We start from the raw sequence: 19,569 nt of genomic DNA on the forward strand, positions 1-19,569 counted from the left end.
AGGGTACTATTGAAATTAATGTCAAGTAACACATTAAAAAACCGTGAGTAAATATACACTATATCAAACACACGGATGTCCAGACAAACAGCTGCTGGTGGAAGATTTAACATATAGCCAAACAATGATTTGCAGTCAGCTCAAGATGGCAATTGCATACCACACCACGGTGAGTATATTGTTTGCAAGAAGAGCAAAAGGAATTTCAAACACAGAACATCACTTTCAGAACTGGTAGCAGTGTATTATCTATGATAAAAGCAATAACACAGATTACGGGCGGACAGTTCCCGGGTCAGTGACGAAGGCCGCTGACCCGTCACCTGTCCACGCCGTGCTGACACAATACAAAAGCAACAACTATACAAATAAATAAAAATCAAAAACAAACAAATAACAATGAGGAGTGGCTATAGGAAAACTGTAGGCCTACTGAGTATTCTTAAGAATAAGAAAAGTTTTTTGGATACAGTTACTGTGTTTTGTTAACGCTCTTTGTAGTAGCTAGTTTGGAAAAACACGCCTACAACTGAAAAACGTGCTGATTTGTCGAGTGCAACAAAAATTTGCCAGTAAAGAAAAACAAAAGGGTACAATATCACAAATACATTCTCCCTTTTCGGGAGAGCAATGGTATACAATGAGCTACATGTATTAACAACTGACTTCGCTTAAGCTTCGATAGCGACTGCAAGGAAAGTTGCATTTGATGTAAACGTATTTTATGGTTTGTAAATATAGAGATTTTATACACAGTCGTATGTAACCAGTGGTGGTTACAATCGCCTGATTTTCTGCTCATTGATAACCAAGTTTCATATACTATCAATCACTATAATTACAACTTCCCATACGGCCTTTTTACATTTCGGTATCTGATACATAACTCGTGAGAGTGGCAAAGTTGCCGCTGAAATGGGTACTTGTACGAGTTCACTTGTGTTACTGTCGTTCCGCATTGTGAGTCGAAATTGCCTCTATTGGATATTAAGCTTAAACCAAGCTCCCGAAATTTTATACTTTTGGTAGTTCAACGTGATACTGAAACGAAGTGAAGCTCGTTTTATCCTCGACATTGTGTAGTTCACTATCTCGAGAAGGAATGTAGATGTGCTGCAGATGAGGACTGTTGAAGATCGGGGTGCATTTCATGTCCATACAATTCTTTAAATGCTAAGAGACAGTCGGCACAATTGATGAATTTGAGTCAGAGGACGTAAAGTCTAGTTACAGCATGTTTCTGATAGTAAGAACAACCTTAATTAACAAATTACTCAAACAAATGTTGATCTGATGGTTAGAAACTGTCTTATGCTTTGTGATCACGTTCACGCACTCAGTCTCTAAACTTTCACGAGTAAAGAAGTATAAGGTCAGAAAGTGAGGTACAGGATTTTTGGCAGCAGAGTTATTCACATTTGTAAGCTACTGACTAATTTCTCTTGCGTGAACGACAGCTTTCTTGCAATACATACCGTACGATATCTCAACTGTCCTACAAGCTGTGTCTAAAAAAAAAACTGAGATATTTGTTTCCAATTTAGCCACTCCTCTATCAGGCGAATTGCTCGTGACCGTTCTCTGCGTTGTACCTTGGATAGTATCTCGAGATTATATTCCAAAACACTGTCTTCTTTCTCTGCATAAGTTTACCGTGCAAGTTCTATGCCACGAGGCGTATAAGAGCAAAGAAAATTTAAGCTGACTGTACGACTAGAGCCGACGAGCAATTTGCCTGCGTAATGGGTCTAACAAGTGGGATTGTCACCAATTCTATAACAGATAACTGGGATGTAGGAAGCCTGGTGTGTCTTTGTGGTCTAAGTGTTTTTAACACTATGTCAAACTAATTTTTTTCATTCTGTTGTTTGTTTAGTATTTTGGAGATGGAAGAGGGAGAGAGAGGGAAGTCGTCAGAGGGCGAGTAGCTGGGCCACGGCGCAGGCGAGCAGGCTGGCGGCCGCGGTGGCGACGGCCGCTCCGCTGCTGACGACCTGGTCCAAGTCGTTGGCGCTGGTCTCGTACTTGGTGCCGGCGCCCAGGCCGTTGCTGTTGCCGCTGCCGCCGCCGAAACCGAAGTGGAAGCCGCCGGTCGGCTTGACGCCCTTCTCCACCCCGAAGGCGTGATGGTCGAACGATTCCTGGCGGCGGAGGTTGGTCGACACCTGGTAGGTGCGAAGCACCTCCGCCTCGCCGCCGTTCCCACCACCACCACCACCTCCACCATCAGCACTTCCAGCACCTCCATGTTGGTGCGGTGGTGAGCCCGAGCTGCCTCCACTCACATCCTTGAAGTTGATGAAATTGTCGACTCCGCCGCCGCTTCCGCTTCCGTACCTGCAATGAAAATAAGCATCTCATGAGACGCGGCACAAGTACATTTCCTGTTTCTTGACAGCTGTGGAGAAAGTATTAATCGTCCACTCGTAAGAGCTCAGTGGACGCTGAAAGGGTCCTGTAGCCATCTTTCATTAGTCCGGTAGCCCATTTTCACTACCATTTCTCTTTCTTTTCCTTCTTTCTCTTTTCTCGCAAGTCTCATAGTAGTGTGATTGAATGAATGTGGTTGTGTGTCACGTTGCTAGACGGTGGCGTAGTCTGCTGCAGAAAGTCTGCGATAGTCATACAGATTCAGCAGCAGTTGTACAGAATAGCCAACTCTCGTAGTGGTCAAGTCGGCAAAGAGGTTTGCGCTACTTGTGAGAAATCCACCTGCGTTAGGTTGGTGGCGGAAATGGCATCTACGGGTTTCCCGGGCCACGCAGAACGTGGAAGAGGCTGGAGAAGAAAAAGGGAGGCAGTCTGCCGCCGGTACGGGAAGCGTCCACAGCTGTGCTCCAGTCGAAGAAGGGTGAGTTAGACTGACCGCGTGGCGCGTTGTTACTTGGCGAGGGGAGAGCTGTTAGCTTTTGGTCTCACTTTTCAACTCTGAAGGACTGCTTTGCCTTGTCGCAGCAAGGAATCCAAAACATTGGCAGATTTTTCTTTTAGTAAATTTCTATAGCAGACTCGGATCCGCCGGGAGAGCGCCACACAAAGGTGTCGATAAGAAGTGAGCAGTCGCTTCTGTATGAATGTCTGTTTGCTTTCAGCTGTGGCTGGATAAGCTTTCATTTTTCTAAATATTAATAGCTTTACCTTCTCGTAAATTTTCCTTGCTTTATGTATCTTTCGTCCGTGGGGAGGCAGCCACATGGTTGAACATTAGAGTTTGCTGGGCTACCATCATCACTAACTGTCCGATCTCATGCTTGTTTTCAAAGAATGTTTACTCTCCATGATTGCGTGATGTGATATTGTTGCAACTTGGCCACGATACCTAGAAATCGCGTCTCCACAAACCACGACGGTAGCCCAACAAACTCTAATGTTCAACCACGTGGTTCGCTTCCCACGGACGAAAGATACATAAAGCAGGGAAAATTTACGAGAAGGCAAAGCTATTAACATTTAGAAAAAATGAAAGCTTATACAGGCACAGCTGAAGGCAAACAGACATTCATACAGAAGCGAGTGCTCACTTCTTATCGACACCTTTGTGTGGCGCTCTTCCGGTGGATCCGAGTCTGCTACAGAAATTTACTAAAAGGAAAATCTGCTAAAGTTTTGCATTCCTTGCTGCGACAAGGCAAAGTAACCTTTCAGAGTTGAAAGCGAGACCAAAAGCTAACAGCTCTCCCCTCGCCAATTAACAACGCGCCACACGGTCAGTCTAACTCACCCTTCTTCGACTGGAGCACAGCTGTGGACGCTTCCCATACCGGCGGCAGAGTGCCTCCCTTTTTCTTCTCCAGCCTCTTCCACGCTCCACGTGGCCCGGAAAACCCAAAGATGTCATTTCCACCACCAACCTAACGCAGGTGGATTTCCCACAAGTAGCGCAAACCTCTTTGCCTACTTGACCATTGCAAGAGTTGGCTATTCTGTACAACTGCTGCTGTATCTGTATGACTATCGCAGACTCTCTGCAGCAGACTACGCCAGCGTCTAGCAACGTGAACCACATTCATTCAATCACACCACTATGAGAGTTATGAGAAAAGAGAAACAACGAAAAGAAAGAGAAATGGTAGTGACAATGGGCAACCGGACTAATGAAAGGTGGCTACAGGACCCTTTCAACGCTTCAGGAGAATGAAGATGTCGTAGAACTGGTACCGAGTGGTCATCTGACCCGCCACACCTGACATAAGTCTCTACATTGAAATGATGGGTGTGTGCCGCACGGTTCTAAGCACATAGTATAGTAGTGAGATGAACTGATGGTAAGGGCTTATTGGTCGGGAGACCCAATCAGGGGTTCTTCTGCCACCTAGTCAAGTCGTGTTATTTGACGCAATTTTGACGACTTTGCGTTTGGATGCTAATGAAATGATGATGAGGACAACGAAACACACAGTCCCCGAGTGGATGAAATCTCCGACGTGGCCAGGAATCGAACCACCCGCCCTCACTCTCAACGTATGACAGTCAGGTAAGAAGAAGGATCGGCGTGTGACGGAAGGGCAGAATGGAGCTATGGTGCCCATGCCCACACAACGAATGTCGGCAGATTTGTTGTTGTATCGACGCAGACTGCCCAATGTCTCACCAACGACTGCGGTGTCAGCACAGGTAAGAACGGTAGGCATAAGAAATTTCTAACCGGCAGGGGCCGCAGACGAGGATCACGCCTTTTCAAACCAAGAGGGAGTTGCTGCTGACATTGAATACAGGTCCGTCTCAAGCTGTTTCCCAGCGAAAGTTTGGTTGGTTGGTTGTTTCGGGGAAGGAGATCAGACAGCAAGGTCATCGGTCTCATCGGATTAGGGAAGGACGGGGAAGGAAGTCGGCCGTGCCCTTTGAAAGGAACCATCCCGGCATTTGCCTGGAGCGATTTAGGGAAATCACAGAAAACCTAAATCAGGATGGCCGGACGCGGGATTGAACCGTCGTCCTCCCGAATGCGAGTCCAGTCTCTAACCACTGCGCCACCTCGCTCGGTGCGAAAGTTTGAATGAATGTTTAGACCTCAAAGGGCTCTGAGCACTACGGGACTTAACAGCTGAGGTCATCAGTCCCCTAGACTTAGAACTACTTAAACCTGACTAACCTTAGGACATCAGACACGTCCATGCCCGAGCTAGGATTCAAACCTGCGACCGTAGCAGCAGCGCGGTTCGGGACTGAAGCGCCTAGAACCGCTCGGTCACAAACGCCGGCTTGGGTACTTCAGAAAAGGCCTTTGCTTACAACAGCACACAAAGCTGTACAACACTGAATCTCGACAATAGTTCAGATGAGTTGTGTAGTGTCGTTCGAAGACCACGAATTTGCCGCTTATAAAGGAATAAGTGCAGCGACGGCTCAAATGAAGAGCTCAACCCGCATTGTGTGGACGGCGTGGTTCATGCTGCAGCTGGTTCTGTGATGTTTCGGGAGTGAATTTTGTACCATGACTTGGCCACAACCATTCACGTTACTGTGAACATGAAGATGGACGCTTATTTCAGCATTTTCAGCGACCAGATGTTGCCCTTTCTGCTCTACGGAATCTGACCACAAATGAGTGGCTTCAGCTGAACATAGTGTATCCAAGGAAATTCGTGGACTCTCTTGCTCACCAAATTGAGGCAATTATAGTGGTTAGAAGCGATGTTACTCGATATCAGCGTGATGCCTCCTGGGGAGACTAAAGATTTTGGTCCAGCGTGCTTATCAGAATCGGAAAAATAAATACTTACCATATGTCCAAGATCAAACACGCAATGAAAAGTAAAACTCTGGAAGTGACTTAATGGAAATAGTGTGTACGCTCCCTTTCTAGGTTTGATCACACATCCATGCAAGCCCTAAGAAGAGGTGTTCAGTAAATCCGAAAGTCTATTTCGTAACCATTCATCACGGACCTACAGCTGTGGCAAATGCTATAAAAATACTGATTACACGGAGGTGACGTTTTGTCACACGAAGGGTCAGAGCTCTTGTTTTACTAATTGATGAAGAAGACATTCTAGATCGTGGTCTTGCATGAAAGATTACAGGCGAAATATGGTGTCATCACATTAAACAGTAGCGCGGAGAGAAATAAAATCATTAGCTATTTATAATAATTAGTTATTTATCATAAGAATAATATAACATAATAATTAGCAATTAAAGTTGTATGTGCATGAATGGCTACGAGACCACGAAGAGCAGGTTCAGTCGCCTGATTGGAAAGGTATTCCTCATCCATCGTACCAGCAGGCACCTTCCCTTTGCAGACCATGAGAGACGTGTGCGTAAGTGTATCTGTCAAGTGTAGGCTACTGTAAAGGCGTGTGTGTAATGTAGTGTCTTGTTCGTGCTGGACATGGTGACAGAAGGGAGAGGGTGGAACCCGGCCCCAGCAGACAGCCTACTCTTCGCGTTTAGCACCAATGGGGCCGCTGAACTTTGCGTCGCCAGCCGACGAATGGCTCACTATCAGCAGTGTCACACGCCCTCATTTCATGGAGACGCCTGGAATTTAATCGAGGACATTGGCGCTAAGAGTACGTGACCAGGGGCTTTATGCTACCACTCTCAGGTCCACTCTGCTGTAGAGGCAAGGGGAAAATTGCCACTGGCAAGGTCATGCATCGGTGTAGGGGCCATGCCCGGCGGCGCTTCTACACCTGTGATTCGGTGGGGAGCGATATATCCACTTCGGCACGACCGTTCATATTAACTATTTATAACAATGTGCGAAACATATAGATACGTAGTTGTGCTATGTTACCGTTGCAAGAGGTATGCGCTGCCTGCGATAAAGAATCGCTGACCAGAGAGCAATGTTGACTGCAGTAGGAACTGTGTAACTGTAGCAGTAAGTTGTTGCTAGTCGCTTGTCTGAGGTTGTCTGCGCTTGTCTGCAGTCTGCTCTGGTCAGGAATCTGGAGATGGAGTATTATTGTATAAGGTAAAGAAGCAGCGTCGCGCATATCTAGTAATGTATCTGAACCGTCATCCAAATGTTTTAAAAATGTCCTAATAATAATTTTGGTAATATAAAGTAATTTTTTTAAAAAAACATTCATTTCAAAAAATCAGTTGCTTCCTTTCACAAATCACAAATGTATAGGCCAGCATTGCACGGAGCTGTGCCGAAAATTTTTTTTAGGTAAGAGCAGATATATTCGCCGTTTTTATTGAGGTAAGAATTTTTGCTTTTTTATTCAGAATGATCTTACAGGGCCATGACGCAGCACTGCTGTCGTCCAAAATTTACCAGGTTACTGAATTTATTTTTTATTATGAGGTTCAAGAATTTTTCTGTTTCGAGCTTACATTAAATGAGAAAAGGATTTTGTGGGTACATTAAATGTGAATGCATTTGTGCATGGAGATTATAAATGGGAACCAATTTTATTCTGAGGTTACACAAAGATTAGAATCGCTATCCATAATAATTATTTTAATTTCAATTTAATAAATTTTGTGGGGAGGTTACACTTGGCGACCCTGCCAGGATTCGAACCTGGAATCTTCTGATGATTTGTAACTGGCCAATGAGTGCCAATAATTATTTCAAATATGTCGTATGTCACTTGAATGATGAAAAATGGGCTGGACTCGCATTCGGGAGGACGACGGTTCAATCTCGCGTCCGGCCATCCTGATTTAGGTTTTCCGTGATTTCCCTAAATCGCTTCAGGCAAATGCCGGAATGGTTCCTTAGAAAGGGCACGGCCGATTTTCCTTCCCCATCCTTTCCTAATCCGAGCTTGTGCTCCAATGACCTCGTTGTCGACGGGACGTTAAACAGTAATCTCCTCCTCCTCCTGTTTTCCGATTTGTCCTTTACATTTTCGATAATTTCGACTTCTTCTGCCAGGTACTGCAGGGTGTCCTTTTGATCACCACTGCGTCTGTACTCCGCAAGGCACCTTGCAGTTTGTGTACCACTCTCAGTACACTCCTACCTGTTCCAGTCCCGAATGCTTCCCGGAAAGAACGATTGCTGGAAAGGCTCTGTGTGAGCTCGTATGGCGTACACTCTACTCTTTTTCTAAGTTATACGTAGCAGGAAGCAATATATTGGTTTACTCTTCCAGCAACTTAAGCTCTCGGAATTGTAACAGTCACCCAGACCGTGATGTAGAACGCCTATCTTGCAGCGTCTGCTACTGGATCTGGCTGAGTGTCTCTCTGCTGCTTTCGCGCTTACTAACCCATAACGAAACACAGTGTTCTTCATCGAACCTTCTCTATTTCCTCTATCAATCCTATCTGGTATTAACCCTTTAACTGCTCTGGACATGTTAATGCGCGCGCCTTTGTACCTGTCCTTGGGTGCTCTGAACGTGTTTACGGGCGCCACCAGTCCTTCTACCTGGTACTCTGAACGTGTCTACGTTAGTTTAGGCCAGTATTCCTACGGACAGACAGCGTAGCAGGTACTGACCCGTATCCGCCTCCAGGCCGCGGCAGCAGCACGTCAGAGATCTGCCCTCCGCCGCCACCTGCGCCGCCGCCGCCGCCCCCGTATTCGAAGCCGCCGCCGCCGCTGAGGGAGACTCCTTGGACGGGGTAGGGCAGCTGCGGCAGCACCACCTCGCCGACGTGTAGCCCGCCGCCCTGGCCGCCCACGCCGTACTGCGGGTACTCCGGGAAGTGGGCGAGCGTCATGTCGTGGTGCGCGCCGCCCCCGCCCCCGCCGCCGCCGCCGCCGTCGCCCTCGTCCTGCCGCACGCTGGTCACCACCACGCAGCCCGGCGGCACCGCCGCGTCAGCAGAGAGCCGCAGGTCGCGCCCCGACCGCTGCACCGACTCCACCACGTCCTCCTGCACACGCAGCAGCGCGGAAACCAGTCGCACACTACCAGCATCTCGTACAAGTCTACCAGTCTACTGCAGGCGGTACAGCACGTACATTCCTTCAGCTTTTATCTGAACCTACGAGGTGAGCCGTGCCGGCTCGTATCGATTGATCGATCGGGTCGGCATGGTGTGATCTTTCGGCTCGGCCGTTTGATGTGGCGCTGGAGAGGGACAGCCGGAGAGCCGAGCGGCGTGGGAGAATGAGGGGAGCGTGGTTGAGCAGGCCGGGGCACGACGCAGAGGTTGTGGTGTGTTTGACCCGTTTGCAAGACCGATCCTGGCTTGTAATGTGGGAACTGGACTCGGCCACATTACCCGAATCGAGTTGTGCGGCCCTGATTTGGATCTGTAAAGGATTTCATAAACCATTTGGTCTATCTGGATTTTGGTGATGTGATACAGTCCGAGCAAGCGAGGTGTATTAATTGGTACTATTCCTGAAACTTCCTGGCAGATTAAAACTGTGTGCCGGACCGAGACTCGAACTTGGGACCTTTGCCTTCCGCGGGCAAGTGCTATACGAACTGAGCTACCCAAGCACGACTCACGCACCGTCCTCTCAGTTTTACTTCTGCCAGTACCTCGTCTCCTACTTTCCAAACTTTGCAGAAGCTCTCCTGCGAACCTTGCAGAACTAACACTCCTGGAAGAAAGGATATTGCGGAGACATGCCTTACCCACAGCCTGGGGGGATGTTTCCAGAATGAGATTTTCACTCTGCAGCGGAGTGTGCGCTGATATGAAACTTCCTGGCAGATTAAAACTGTGTGCCGGACCGAGAATCGAACTGGGGACCTTTGCCTCTCGCAGACAAGTGCTGTACCAACTGAGCTACCCAAGCTCGACTTACGACCCGTCCTCACAGCTTTACTTCTGCCAGTACCTCGTCTCCTACCTCCCAAACTTCAAAGAAGCTCTTCTGCAAACCTAGCAGAACTAACACTCCTGGAAGAAAGGATATTGCGGAGACATGCCTTAGCCACAGCCTGGGGGGATGTTTCCAGAATGAGATTTTCACTCTGCAGCTGAGTTCTGCTAGGTTCGCAGAAGAGCTTCTGTGAAGTTTGGCCGGCCGGAGTGACCGAGCGGTTCTAGGCGCTACAGTGTGGAACCGCGCCACCGCTACGGTCGCAGGTTCGAATCCTGCCTCGGGCATGGACGTGTGTGATGTCCTTAGGTTAGTTAGGTTTAAGTAGGTTTAAGTTCTAGGGGACTGATGACCTCAGAAGTTAAGTCCCATAGTGCTCAGAGCCATTTCAACCATTTGTGAAGTTTGGAAGGTAGGAGACGAGGTACTGGTGGAATTAAAGCTGTAAGGACGGGTCGTGAGTCGTGCTTGGGTAGCTCAGTTGGTAGAGCACTTGCCCGCGAAAGGCAAAGGTCCCGAGTTCGAGTCTCGGTCCGGCACACAGTTTTAATCTACCAGGAAGTTTCATATCAGCGCACACTCCGCTGCAGAGATCTCATTCTGGTACTATTGCTGTTCGGAGTGACGGACGCCGTAAGCCAGTGTGGTAAAACTGTAATATTTTTCCTGGTACAGTGAGCTGTGTGGACGTCGGTATAGTTGGTTCAAAGCACAGGCTTACCATTGAATCTGTACGTTCTGTATTACCTAATTGCATTACTTGTTCACTTGTAAATTGTGAAATGGTAGCCTTACTTGACAGTTTAAGTTTATCAGTATCCTGTTGAGGGGTAATTTAAATGAGCTCTTCAGTTTCAGTGAGCATATGTTAACCTACTAGTGTAGTTTAAATTTCTAAGCTGACTTGGTATTATGCTCTTCGCCCTCGTCCTTTAAGGTTACGTCAAGGGCATTAGTTATTGATTCACCCTTGACTATTTTATTTCAGTGTTTGTGAAATAGGCTATCATTGTATACATAGTAGTTATTTTACATTTGAGGAATTAATGTTTGCCGTTTTCTTCCCCCTTTCTCTAAAATTGTGTAGTAGCACGGGCTCTAAGACCTTTTTTTCAGTGTTATAGTGTAGTGTGTGCGGCACCCTGTCTAGCTCGCCAGCTTGCTGTGGGTTCTGGGTCCAGCCGCCTCTGGTCTGAATCCAGTGGGCCCCCCTTCTGCTACTTGAATTAGCCCGTGCCTATGTGACGTCACCTGTTTTGGAAATGTTTGTATTTTATTTTGTGTTAAAATTTTTTGTGGTATCCATTATTGGTTAAGCTTTATCTCATCACTGTAGTCTCCTTTTGGGAGGTTTACTTTGTATAGAATTAAATTAACTTGCAAGTCACTAAATGCTTGGTTAAAGATTAATGTTGTTGTTTGAATAGGGCGCTTGCCCGTGCTTGTAAGGATTTTGAATTTTAAAGATAAAATTTTATTTGCCCAAGGAAAAGTTAATAAAATTGTAGTTGTTAACTGTGAATGTTGCTTATGTGGCCCGGCCCTCCCGCTCAACAGCAATTGGCTGATTGGGGTGGATTGACCACCACACGAGGGACAACGAAGGCTGAGAAGTTACTAGCTTTCGCCACTTCCAGTTGCAAAATTATGAGAAAGCAATTTGGTAAATGCACAGATAACACATGTTTCCTGTTCTTACAACTACTCTCGGTTTCAGACAGAGTCTGAGATATCAGGGGTGTTTGTTCCTCCAGGTAAAGTCTGTCGAGAACAATCATACTGAGATCTCACAAACACTGGAGGAGTAGAGTTCTTCCTAAGTATCTCGTTTTGAGACTAGGCATTTCATAGTTGAACCCTGCAGTGGGTGGCCCAGGACATCAACTACACTGTCCACACGCTGGCTCTGGAGGCCCGGCAAGTATCCATCAGAAAGGTATCCAAGGTACAGGACATCTCCTGAGAGCGTGCTGATTTCATTATTAATAGTGTTCTACACGTGAGGAACTTTTCAGCGAGGTGAGTCCCGAGATGACTGAACAGCTAGCACAAGAAGCCGTAACTTGAGACATCCAGAGTTTATTTGGCCTGTCTCTAAGCTTTATAACATTCTTTTGCCTAGATTAGTGGCTCAGAATGAAATATGGCTCCATTGGCGCCATAGTCTGTCCCCGCGGACGAAGAAATTCTGCACCCAGAAACCGGCAAAAGCATTGGTGGCGTCTACTTTCAAGGACAAAAACGTCATTCAGATTGTGGACTACTTACCTAAGGCCTGTAGTAGAACTCGAGCCTTATCGGTAAGCTGGATGCAATTAACAAGAAATTGGAAAACTGACCAAAGGTATCTTTTCTGGGCCGGCCGCTGTGGCCTAGCGGTTCTAGGCACTTCAGTCCGGAACCGCATGACTGCTACAGTCGCAGGTTCGAATCCTGCCTCGGGTATGGATGTGTGTGATGTCCTTAGGTTAGTTAGGTTTAAGTAGTTCTAAGTTCTAGGGGACTGATGACCTCAAAGTCCCATAGGGCTCAGAGCCATTTGAACCACATATTTTTTGGTGTAGGACAATACACCTTTACATGTATCTCAAGTCGTGCCTGTCCTGCGTTTCCAGTTAGTCGACCATCACCCATTCGCCTGACCTAGGCCCTTAGATCTTCGGTTTACACCGTCTGTGCAAAAAGTACCGATGACGATTTTTTGGCATAATGTCGACGTCAGAGCAGTAACTACGGTGGCAGCTTGAAATAACAATTTGTCCATTGGACCAGTCAGCTGTGAGCAGGCTGTGTTAAGTAGTGGACGTGCGGGCGTTGGGACTCAATGATCCTGTGACACAGACTTCAGTGTATTAACATCAAGTGTTGGAGATGTTCTCCACAGCATTTTGAAGAAGGGAAAAGTGTGTGCAAAGCTTTCCATACAACTTGACTCAAAAACTAAAACAGCATACACGCCTGCCGCGACTTGATTGAAACGGAAAACGCGGACAATTATTTTCCGGAAAAAATTAACTCGGGTGATGACACTTCGTGTCACAATACGAACCCACCACAAAACGAAACATCCAGGAACTGACACGAAGCGTCAACGCTTTGGCGGCGACACTGACAACATTCAAGCGAATGTGACGCGTGAGTTGAACAACGTCCCACACAGAAAAATTACTGACGGTTGCAGGCAGTTGTGCGAACCTGCTATTTCAGGGGGTGGAGTTAGGGTCGAAGAGACTGTGTAGAACAGCTAAAGCATTAAAACTATCGTGTTAAATTTTCTATATCTTTTATTAATCGAATCTCGAAACTTTCTGAACTGACAGGCTGTGTTTAAATGGATTAGAAAAGCTGCAGCAAGGATGTAGCGATTGCATCATTATGATTCGGAGGGGTGTGAATATTTTGAACAGTTGAGTACTGTAAACAGTCATACTGTATTTCAATCCAGGAATCTATCAGCCCCTTCTCCTTCTGCCGGTACGAGAAACAACGCGGCCTCGCTCAAAAATTTTGATGGACGTACAGTTTATAGTGACGGACAACTGCTTCATTACAATCGAGTGTTATTTTATAGTTTCTATTAACTATGGAACAGGAAACTCAGAAGATTGTGAAGTCTAGACATCTATATGACACGGCATGCATTTTTTACTGTGGATGGTACAGGCAGAGAAGAAACTGACAGCTGCAATTGTAACGACATTGTGTGATGAAAGAGTGTCATTGTAATGTGCATGCGAAGAGATGTGTGAGGAATATACGAGCATCGGACAGCAGAACCCGAGCCAAATCTTTCTGCTACAATGACACAAGGATGGTGGAAGGTTTTGTACGTATGTTGCACTATTTTTCCTGCACTGCGATTCGCAGGATGCAATGGTCCAAGGTGATAGCAACCTCTGCGCAATCATCAGGTATGACTTCAGCCCACAGCTGGTAGTGACTGAGTATGGTATGGTGTGGTATGTCACAGTTATCCTTTGTCTCCACGTGTTATTCCTCATGAGACACTATCATGGCGCCATTTTTCAATGCTCATCCACACATGATACGTGTCTCTATGAACTGTCTGCATGATGTTGATCCCTAGATACGGTCCCCACGGACCATGTGTCCACCTCTTCGGACGTAAGCTGCATCTCAGAGCCAGTATCGAGGATATCAAAAACCAGTTAGAACGGCCGGTGCGGGGCTTCTTGCCTCACGAGAGAATATAACGGGTTTGTGACAACCACGCCAACTGAATCAGTGCACGTATCCAGGGCAGAGAAGGTCCAATGTCGTTCTGATATGTGGGCTCGTATTGTCATCTTCCTTGTAAATTTAACCCGATTTTCTAATGACAGAAATAACATCACGTATCTTCCCAAGCCGTGAAGTTTCGTTTCCTCCTCCACTTATCGGCGTTTCTCTTTTTTTTTTTTTTTGTCAGGGAGTGTATCTTAGTGGCATTTAATGTTGTACTGGAATGTTTTAAATAAATCATTGAAATATTTCGACAAATAACAATCTTAACATTGAAATCGTCGTAATTTTGACCTAAGTTAGATAGATCAATTCTTGCCTTATTTTTGAAATATAATTGCACTTTAAGGCACCACAAGTGAAGTTCGACTGACAAGTGAATGCAAATCGAAATTTAAGTATCTACTACTCACGAAACTCAAGAATTTGTTGTATTATTTCTGTTCGTCCATTGTAATTGTCACATTATGGTCTGTTTTTGGGGCGCTGATGCAGCCCTTGTTTCTTCACACCAGGGAAAACTTACAACCTGTCTCCATACTTGAATGGAATCCATCTCTGGGTATCGTCCGGGACCCTTACCGTTAGTATTCTAAACTCTGCTGTATTTTGGCGTGCTGCCTTTTTGAGTACTACTACAGTTTTGCGATTATCGCTAAACCGACACGAGCTGAGTTCTTTCATGAAATGATCTCACTTGGACCTCTGTAACAGGCCAATTCAACTGATAATCTAAATAAACTGAAGAATCCACAATCTTGTTCACATTTTGGTGTATTTAAACGGATAACCAGTTCGACTTCTGAACTCTATAAAGAGCTACGACACAGGACGACTACATGTCCTCACATTTGCTGCTCTTTTTGCAGATCTGTTGATAATTCCAAAGATAAAACTCATTGTCTTTTTAAATATACCGCAATGTGACCATGACTTTGAATTTTTGAGTTTATTTCGTAAATATGAAAGTGATCCAGATACGCTTTTCATGTCATTTAAATGCAAATTAAGGGCGTACATAAGGTCCTAGAACACTTTCAATTATTTATTGCACAAGAACTAAACATTGCACAGATGTCGTACATATTGGATTTTGAGGAGAAACACTGAAAGTTTTTTTTACAAGTATTCGATATGCGAACCATGAGTGACCCGGCAGACGTCAATACGGTCATCCAAATCTTGCCGTACACGTCCCAGCATGGCATCGCCGACTGTGGCAGTCGCTTCCCGTATTCTCTCCCGGAGGCCTGCTACATCACGTGGTAGAGGCGGTACACACACCAGATCATTAATGTGTCCCAACAGGAGAAAGTCACACGGAGTGAGATCTGGTGATCGGGGAGGGCATTTCATGGAACAGCTCGCTCCGCACATGAACTCGCCATGTTTTCGACTATCGCTGACTATCTGCAAATTACCAAACTACACTGTGGCAGTACACATGAGAAAAAAACTTTCAGGGTTTCTCTCTAAAATGACATATGTATAATATTTGTACAATGTTTGGTTTTTGCATAATAAATAATTTAAAGTGTTCCCGGACTTTATGCACACTCTGTACTGTTCGAAGTATACTTAGGGAATTAATATTTCTGTTGCACTGCAAAACAATACTATGGACGTTATCGAAAAAGGAATTAAGATTAGGGTTTGAAGTGTCACTGACGATAGCGTCATGTGGGACAGCTTACAAACTCATTTTTGGCAGCTATGGTGAAGGAAGGTTTAAAGAAAACCATCACAGCATTCACATTATTTGACTTAGTAAAACCTAGATTTTGATGGCCAGACGGAGATTTGAACTTCCGTTCGTTTGAATGTGAGTCCAGTGTCTCATAAACTACGTCACATCACACCATACGACTGATCATGTTACACATTTCGTTTAGTGACCCTCGTGAGAAGCGAGACTAAAGAAAGTGCTGACCGACATTGATTCTCCCTATCTTATGCACGAACAGATTCAAACCGGGCTACTACTGCAAAAGTTAAGTGCGGAATTCGATGTAGCTTATTCGAAGTGTAGAACATAAGACAAGATATAAAATATGTACGAAAATTCAACGTGATAAAGTTGAGGTCGAACAGAAATCATATTGAAACGTACGAAATGGTCGTGTTATTTTGTACAGCATCAGTGACTTTTGAGTGTTGGATGATACCCAACGAAGTATTACAGCACATGCGTTGGCATGTTGTGTTGTTGATGGTGGTATCTTCGAGTTACACGTAACGTGCCCGCCAGCCCACACAGGATGAGTGCCATTCGTCTCCAAAAAATGCTCTGTGGACGGCAAACTGCCTCGGAAAGATCAATACGAGCACGATCATTTATTGTAATACACCCCAAATATGTTTCACTTCTTGGGGGGCATGTCAAATGATTCACGTTATAACATAAACTGAGGAAATCTATCGATCAGATGACTTTTATTAGAGTTAACATCCTTAAGTGGCTGTAGAAAAAATCCTGTAAGTGAAACAAACGTTTTCGTAAAGTAAGCATGAGCTTAATAGTTGTGCTCTTGTGGAATTACTAGTATTCAAATGTAATTCCGCCACAGCGGAAGAAAAAAAATTTTGCTCACTATGCTTCAGGAAAGATTGTGGAAATAAAACGATGCACTTCTTTGTGTGACGAAATTACTGAAAATCTGTTACGTCAATCCAAGACATAGCTTACGAACTATTTTACGGTGCACTGCACACTATCTCAGAATGGATTTGGAACTGTTTTGTGGTGCACGACAAGCCATTATAGACTGTTTAACTGCCCCCTGTGCATACAAACAAACACGTAATATCTGTAAAATCATGAAGCCGGAATGTGTCCATAAAATAAATTTCCAATGGCTGGAACACTGATTATAGAGGAGAGGTTGAACGTTCTTCTATCTTATCTTCAGAGCAGACCGGAGGACACCAGCTGTTACAAAGAATGAATCCTTCAGCTTCATTAAACGAATTCCTTATTTACCTTCGATTTGAGCACAACAATGCACCGTCCCCTGTCTACGGTTAACTGAGTAATCGTGTAGGTAACTAGGTAAAAGCCATAAAACACATAGATAAAGGCTACAACTAAATTTACGTCGCCTATGATGAACTACTACTTTTCTGTCTGCGACACTGACAGCGCCAGCACGTAAGCTACACAGCAAAGAAAAAGTCATTCAAACACCGAAAAATTATTTTTTCAGTGGATTTATAATGGAGGGCCAAAATAATACTGATTTGGAAAATACGGGGTGTTCAAAAAGTCTGTCCACAGTGCCGTATGATTGTTAGCCGCGCATGTCGTATGCCGCAGTCAATATAACGAAATTAAACTCAGTGAAATACAAGTTATTAATTTATAGAATATTCATTTTTACTTACAAATCTTCGCATTAAATGTTGAAAGTGTCCCCCTGTTGGTGAATACACAATTCAATTCGTATAATCATGTTTCCAAACACAAGCTGTAACATTTCTTCTGTAACAGAAGCAGTGAAAGTGGATGTTGCAGTTTTCAATTCATCGATGGATTTTGGACGGTTTTTATAGACAGTTGCTTTCGCTGCACCCCAGAAGAGAAAGTCAGGTGGTGTTAGGTCAGGCGATCGTGGAGGCCAAAGTCCCTGTGAAATTATGCGATCACCAAAAACATCAGGAAGCAGTGACATTGAAACGCGAGCTGTATGCGCGGTTGCACCATCTTGTTGAAAATAACCGATCAGTATTTCACTTAACACAAGTTCTCCTATGAATGGGTAGAGAATATCACTGCAGTATCGTTGCGCGCTTATTCAAATGGTTCAAATGGCTCTAAGCACTTTGGGACTTAACATCTGAGGTCATCAGTCCCCAAGACTTAGAACTACTTAAACCTATCTAACCTGAGGACATCACACACATCCATGCCTGAGGCAGGATTCGAAACTGCGACCGTAGCAGCAGCGCGGTTCCGGACTGAAGCGCCTAGAACTGCTCGGTCACAGTGGCCGGCCTGTGGGCTTATTGTTTCGTTGAAAAATATGGGACCCACAATCCGACGTCTAGACATTGCAATCCAGACTCCGGCACTGCTGAGAGACTTTCTGAACACCCCGTATTTCATTCACCTGAACATAAACAACCAGTCTTTTGATTTGCAGCTCCTTGTATTGACCGTGTTTACAGTTAAAAATTGTTGGATGTGAGGTCCACCAGTTATGCAAAACACCGTTTTTGTCAGTACCCAAACATGTTTCGGCACCACTGTACCATCATCAGTGGGTTTCCGTTTTTATTTATTATGCAATGCGAACATTCTTGTTAAATGATTATAAAATTTTGTGCATTCTAAGTTCAAACAAGAAATCGTTTCTTTTGTAAAGGTATTTACAAAAAGAAACGATCTCTTGTTTGAACTTAGAATGCACAAAATTTTATAATCATTTAACCAGAATGTTCACATTGCAGAATAAATAAAAACGGAAACCCACTGATGATGGTACAGTGGTGCCGAAACATGTTTGGGTACTGAGAAAAACGGTGTTTTTAATAACTAGCGGATCTCACATCCAACAATAAGCAACCCAACTCCCACCTTCCACCAGGGCAGATGATGTAGGCTGGGTTGCCGATCTGGAAAGTACACCTATTATTTCACCTGTTGGTATTATTTTACTTACAAAGAGGCCTCACCCAGTGAGTGAGCAGGGGCAGAGAGAGAGAGACTGAGGCGGTACTCACGTCCTTGCGTATGTGCTCCACCTCGTAGTTGCGGCCGTCGTCGCGCAGCACGTTCTGCTTGAAGCAGCGCACTGTCTTGCTCTTGGTGAGCGGCTCCGCCGTGGGCGCCACGCCGTGGCCCGCCGCCTGCAGCAGCGAGTCCGTCTCCGCCGCCAGCGGCAGCTCGCCGGTAAACACCAGGCAAAACAACAGGTACAGCACAGAGTCGCCTCTCAGCGGCAGCAGCTCTCCAGTAAACAACACCACACATAACAACAGGTACAGCTGAAAGTTCTCTCTCAGCAGCAGCTTGCCAGAAAACACCACACAAAACAACAGGTACAGCAGAAAGTTGTCTCTCAGCGGCAGCTCGCCAATAAACACCACACAAAACAGCAAGTGCAACAGAAACTTGCCTCTCAGCAGCAGCTTGCCAGTAAACACCGCACAAAACAACAGGTATGTTGTATCTCAGCGGCAGCTTGGCAGTAAACACCACACAAAACAACAGGTACTGCAGAAAGTTGTCTCTCAGCGGCAGACTGCCAGTAAACAGCACACAAAGCAACAGGTATGTTGTCTCTCAGCCGCAGCTTGCCAGTAAACACCAGGCAAAACAACAGATACAGCAGAAAGTTGTCTCTCAGCAGCAGCTCGCCAGTAAACACCATACAAAACAACAGGTATGTTGTCTCTCAGCGGCAGCTTGCCATTAAACACCACACAAAACAGCTAATTCAGCAGAAAGTTGTCTCTCAGCGGCAGCTTGCTAGTAAACACCACACAAAACAACAGCTACAGCTGAAAGTTGCCTGTTAGCAGCAGCTCCTTATTGAACACCAGCGAAACCAACTGGCACAGCAGGAAGTTTTCTCTCAACAGCAGCTCGCCAGTAAGCACCAAGCAAAACAATAGGTCTTACAGAAAATCTCAACAAA

General features: G+C 45.3%; 1 protein-coding gene across 1 annotated transcript in view; it reads right to left on the reverse strand.

Annotated features, from left to right (window-relative positions):
* Window positions 1-219: 219 nt before the first annotated feature.
* Window positions 220-19,569, reverse strand: part of LOC126481715 (uncharacterized) — a 175,974-nt gene continuing 156,624 nt past the window's right edge. The window contains exons 3-5 of the mRNA XM_050105665.1: window positions 18,653-18,814; window positions 8,408-8,787; window positions 220-2,337 (exon numbers count right to left, since the gene is read on the reverse strand). Coding sequence (XP_049961622.1) covers window positions 1,914-2,337; window positions 8,408-8,787; window positions 18,653-18,814 — 966 coding nt within the window. The 3' untranslated portion in view covers window positions 220-1,913. The remainder of the gene's footprint in view (window positions 2,338-8,407; window positions 8,788-18,652; window positions 18,815-19,569) is intronic.

Source organism: Schistocerca serialis, chromosome 5, assembly GCF_023864345.2.
Source record: "Schistocerca serialis cubense isolate TAMUIC-IGC-003099 chromosome 5, iqSchSeri2.2, whole genome shotgun sequence".
NCBI lineage: Eukaryota > Metazoa > Arthropoda > Insecta > Orthoptera > Acrididae > Schistocerca > Schistocerca serialis.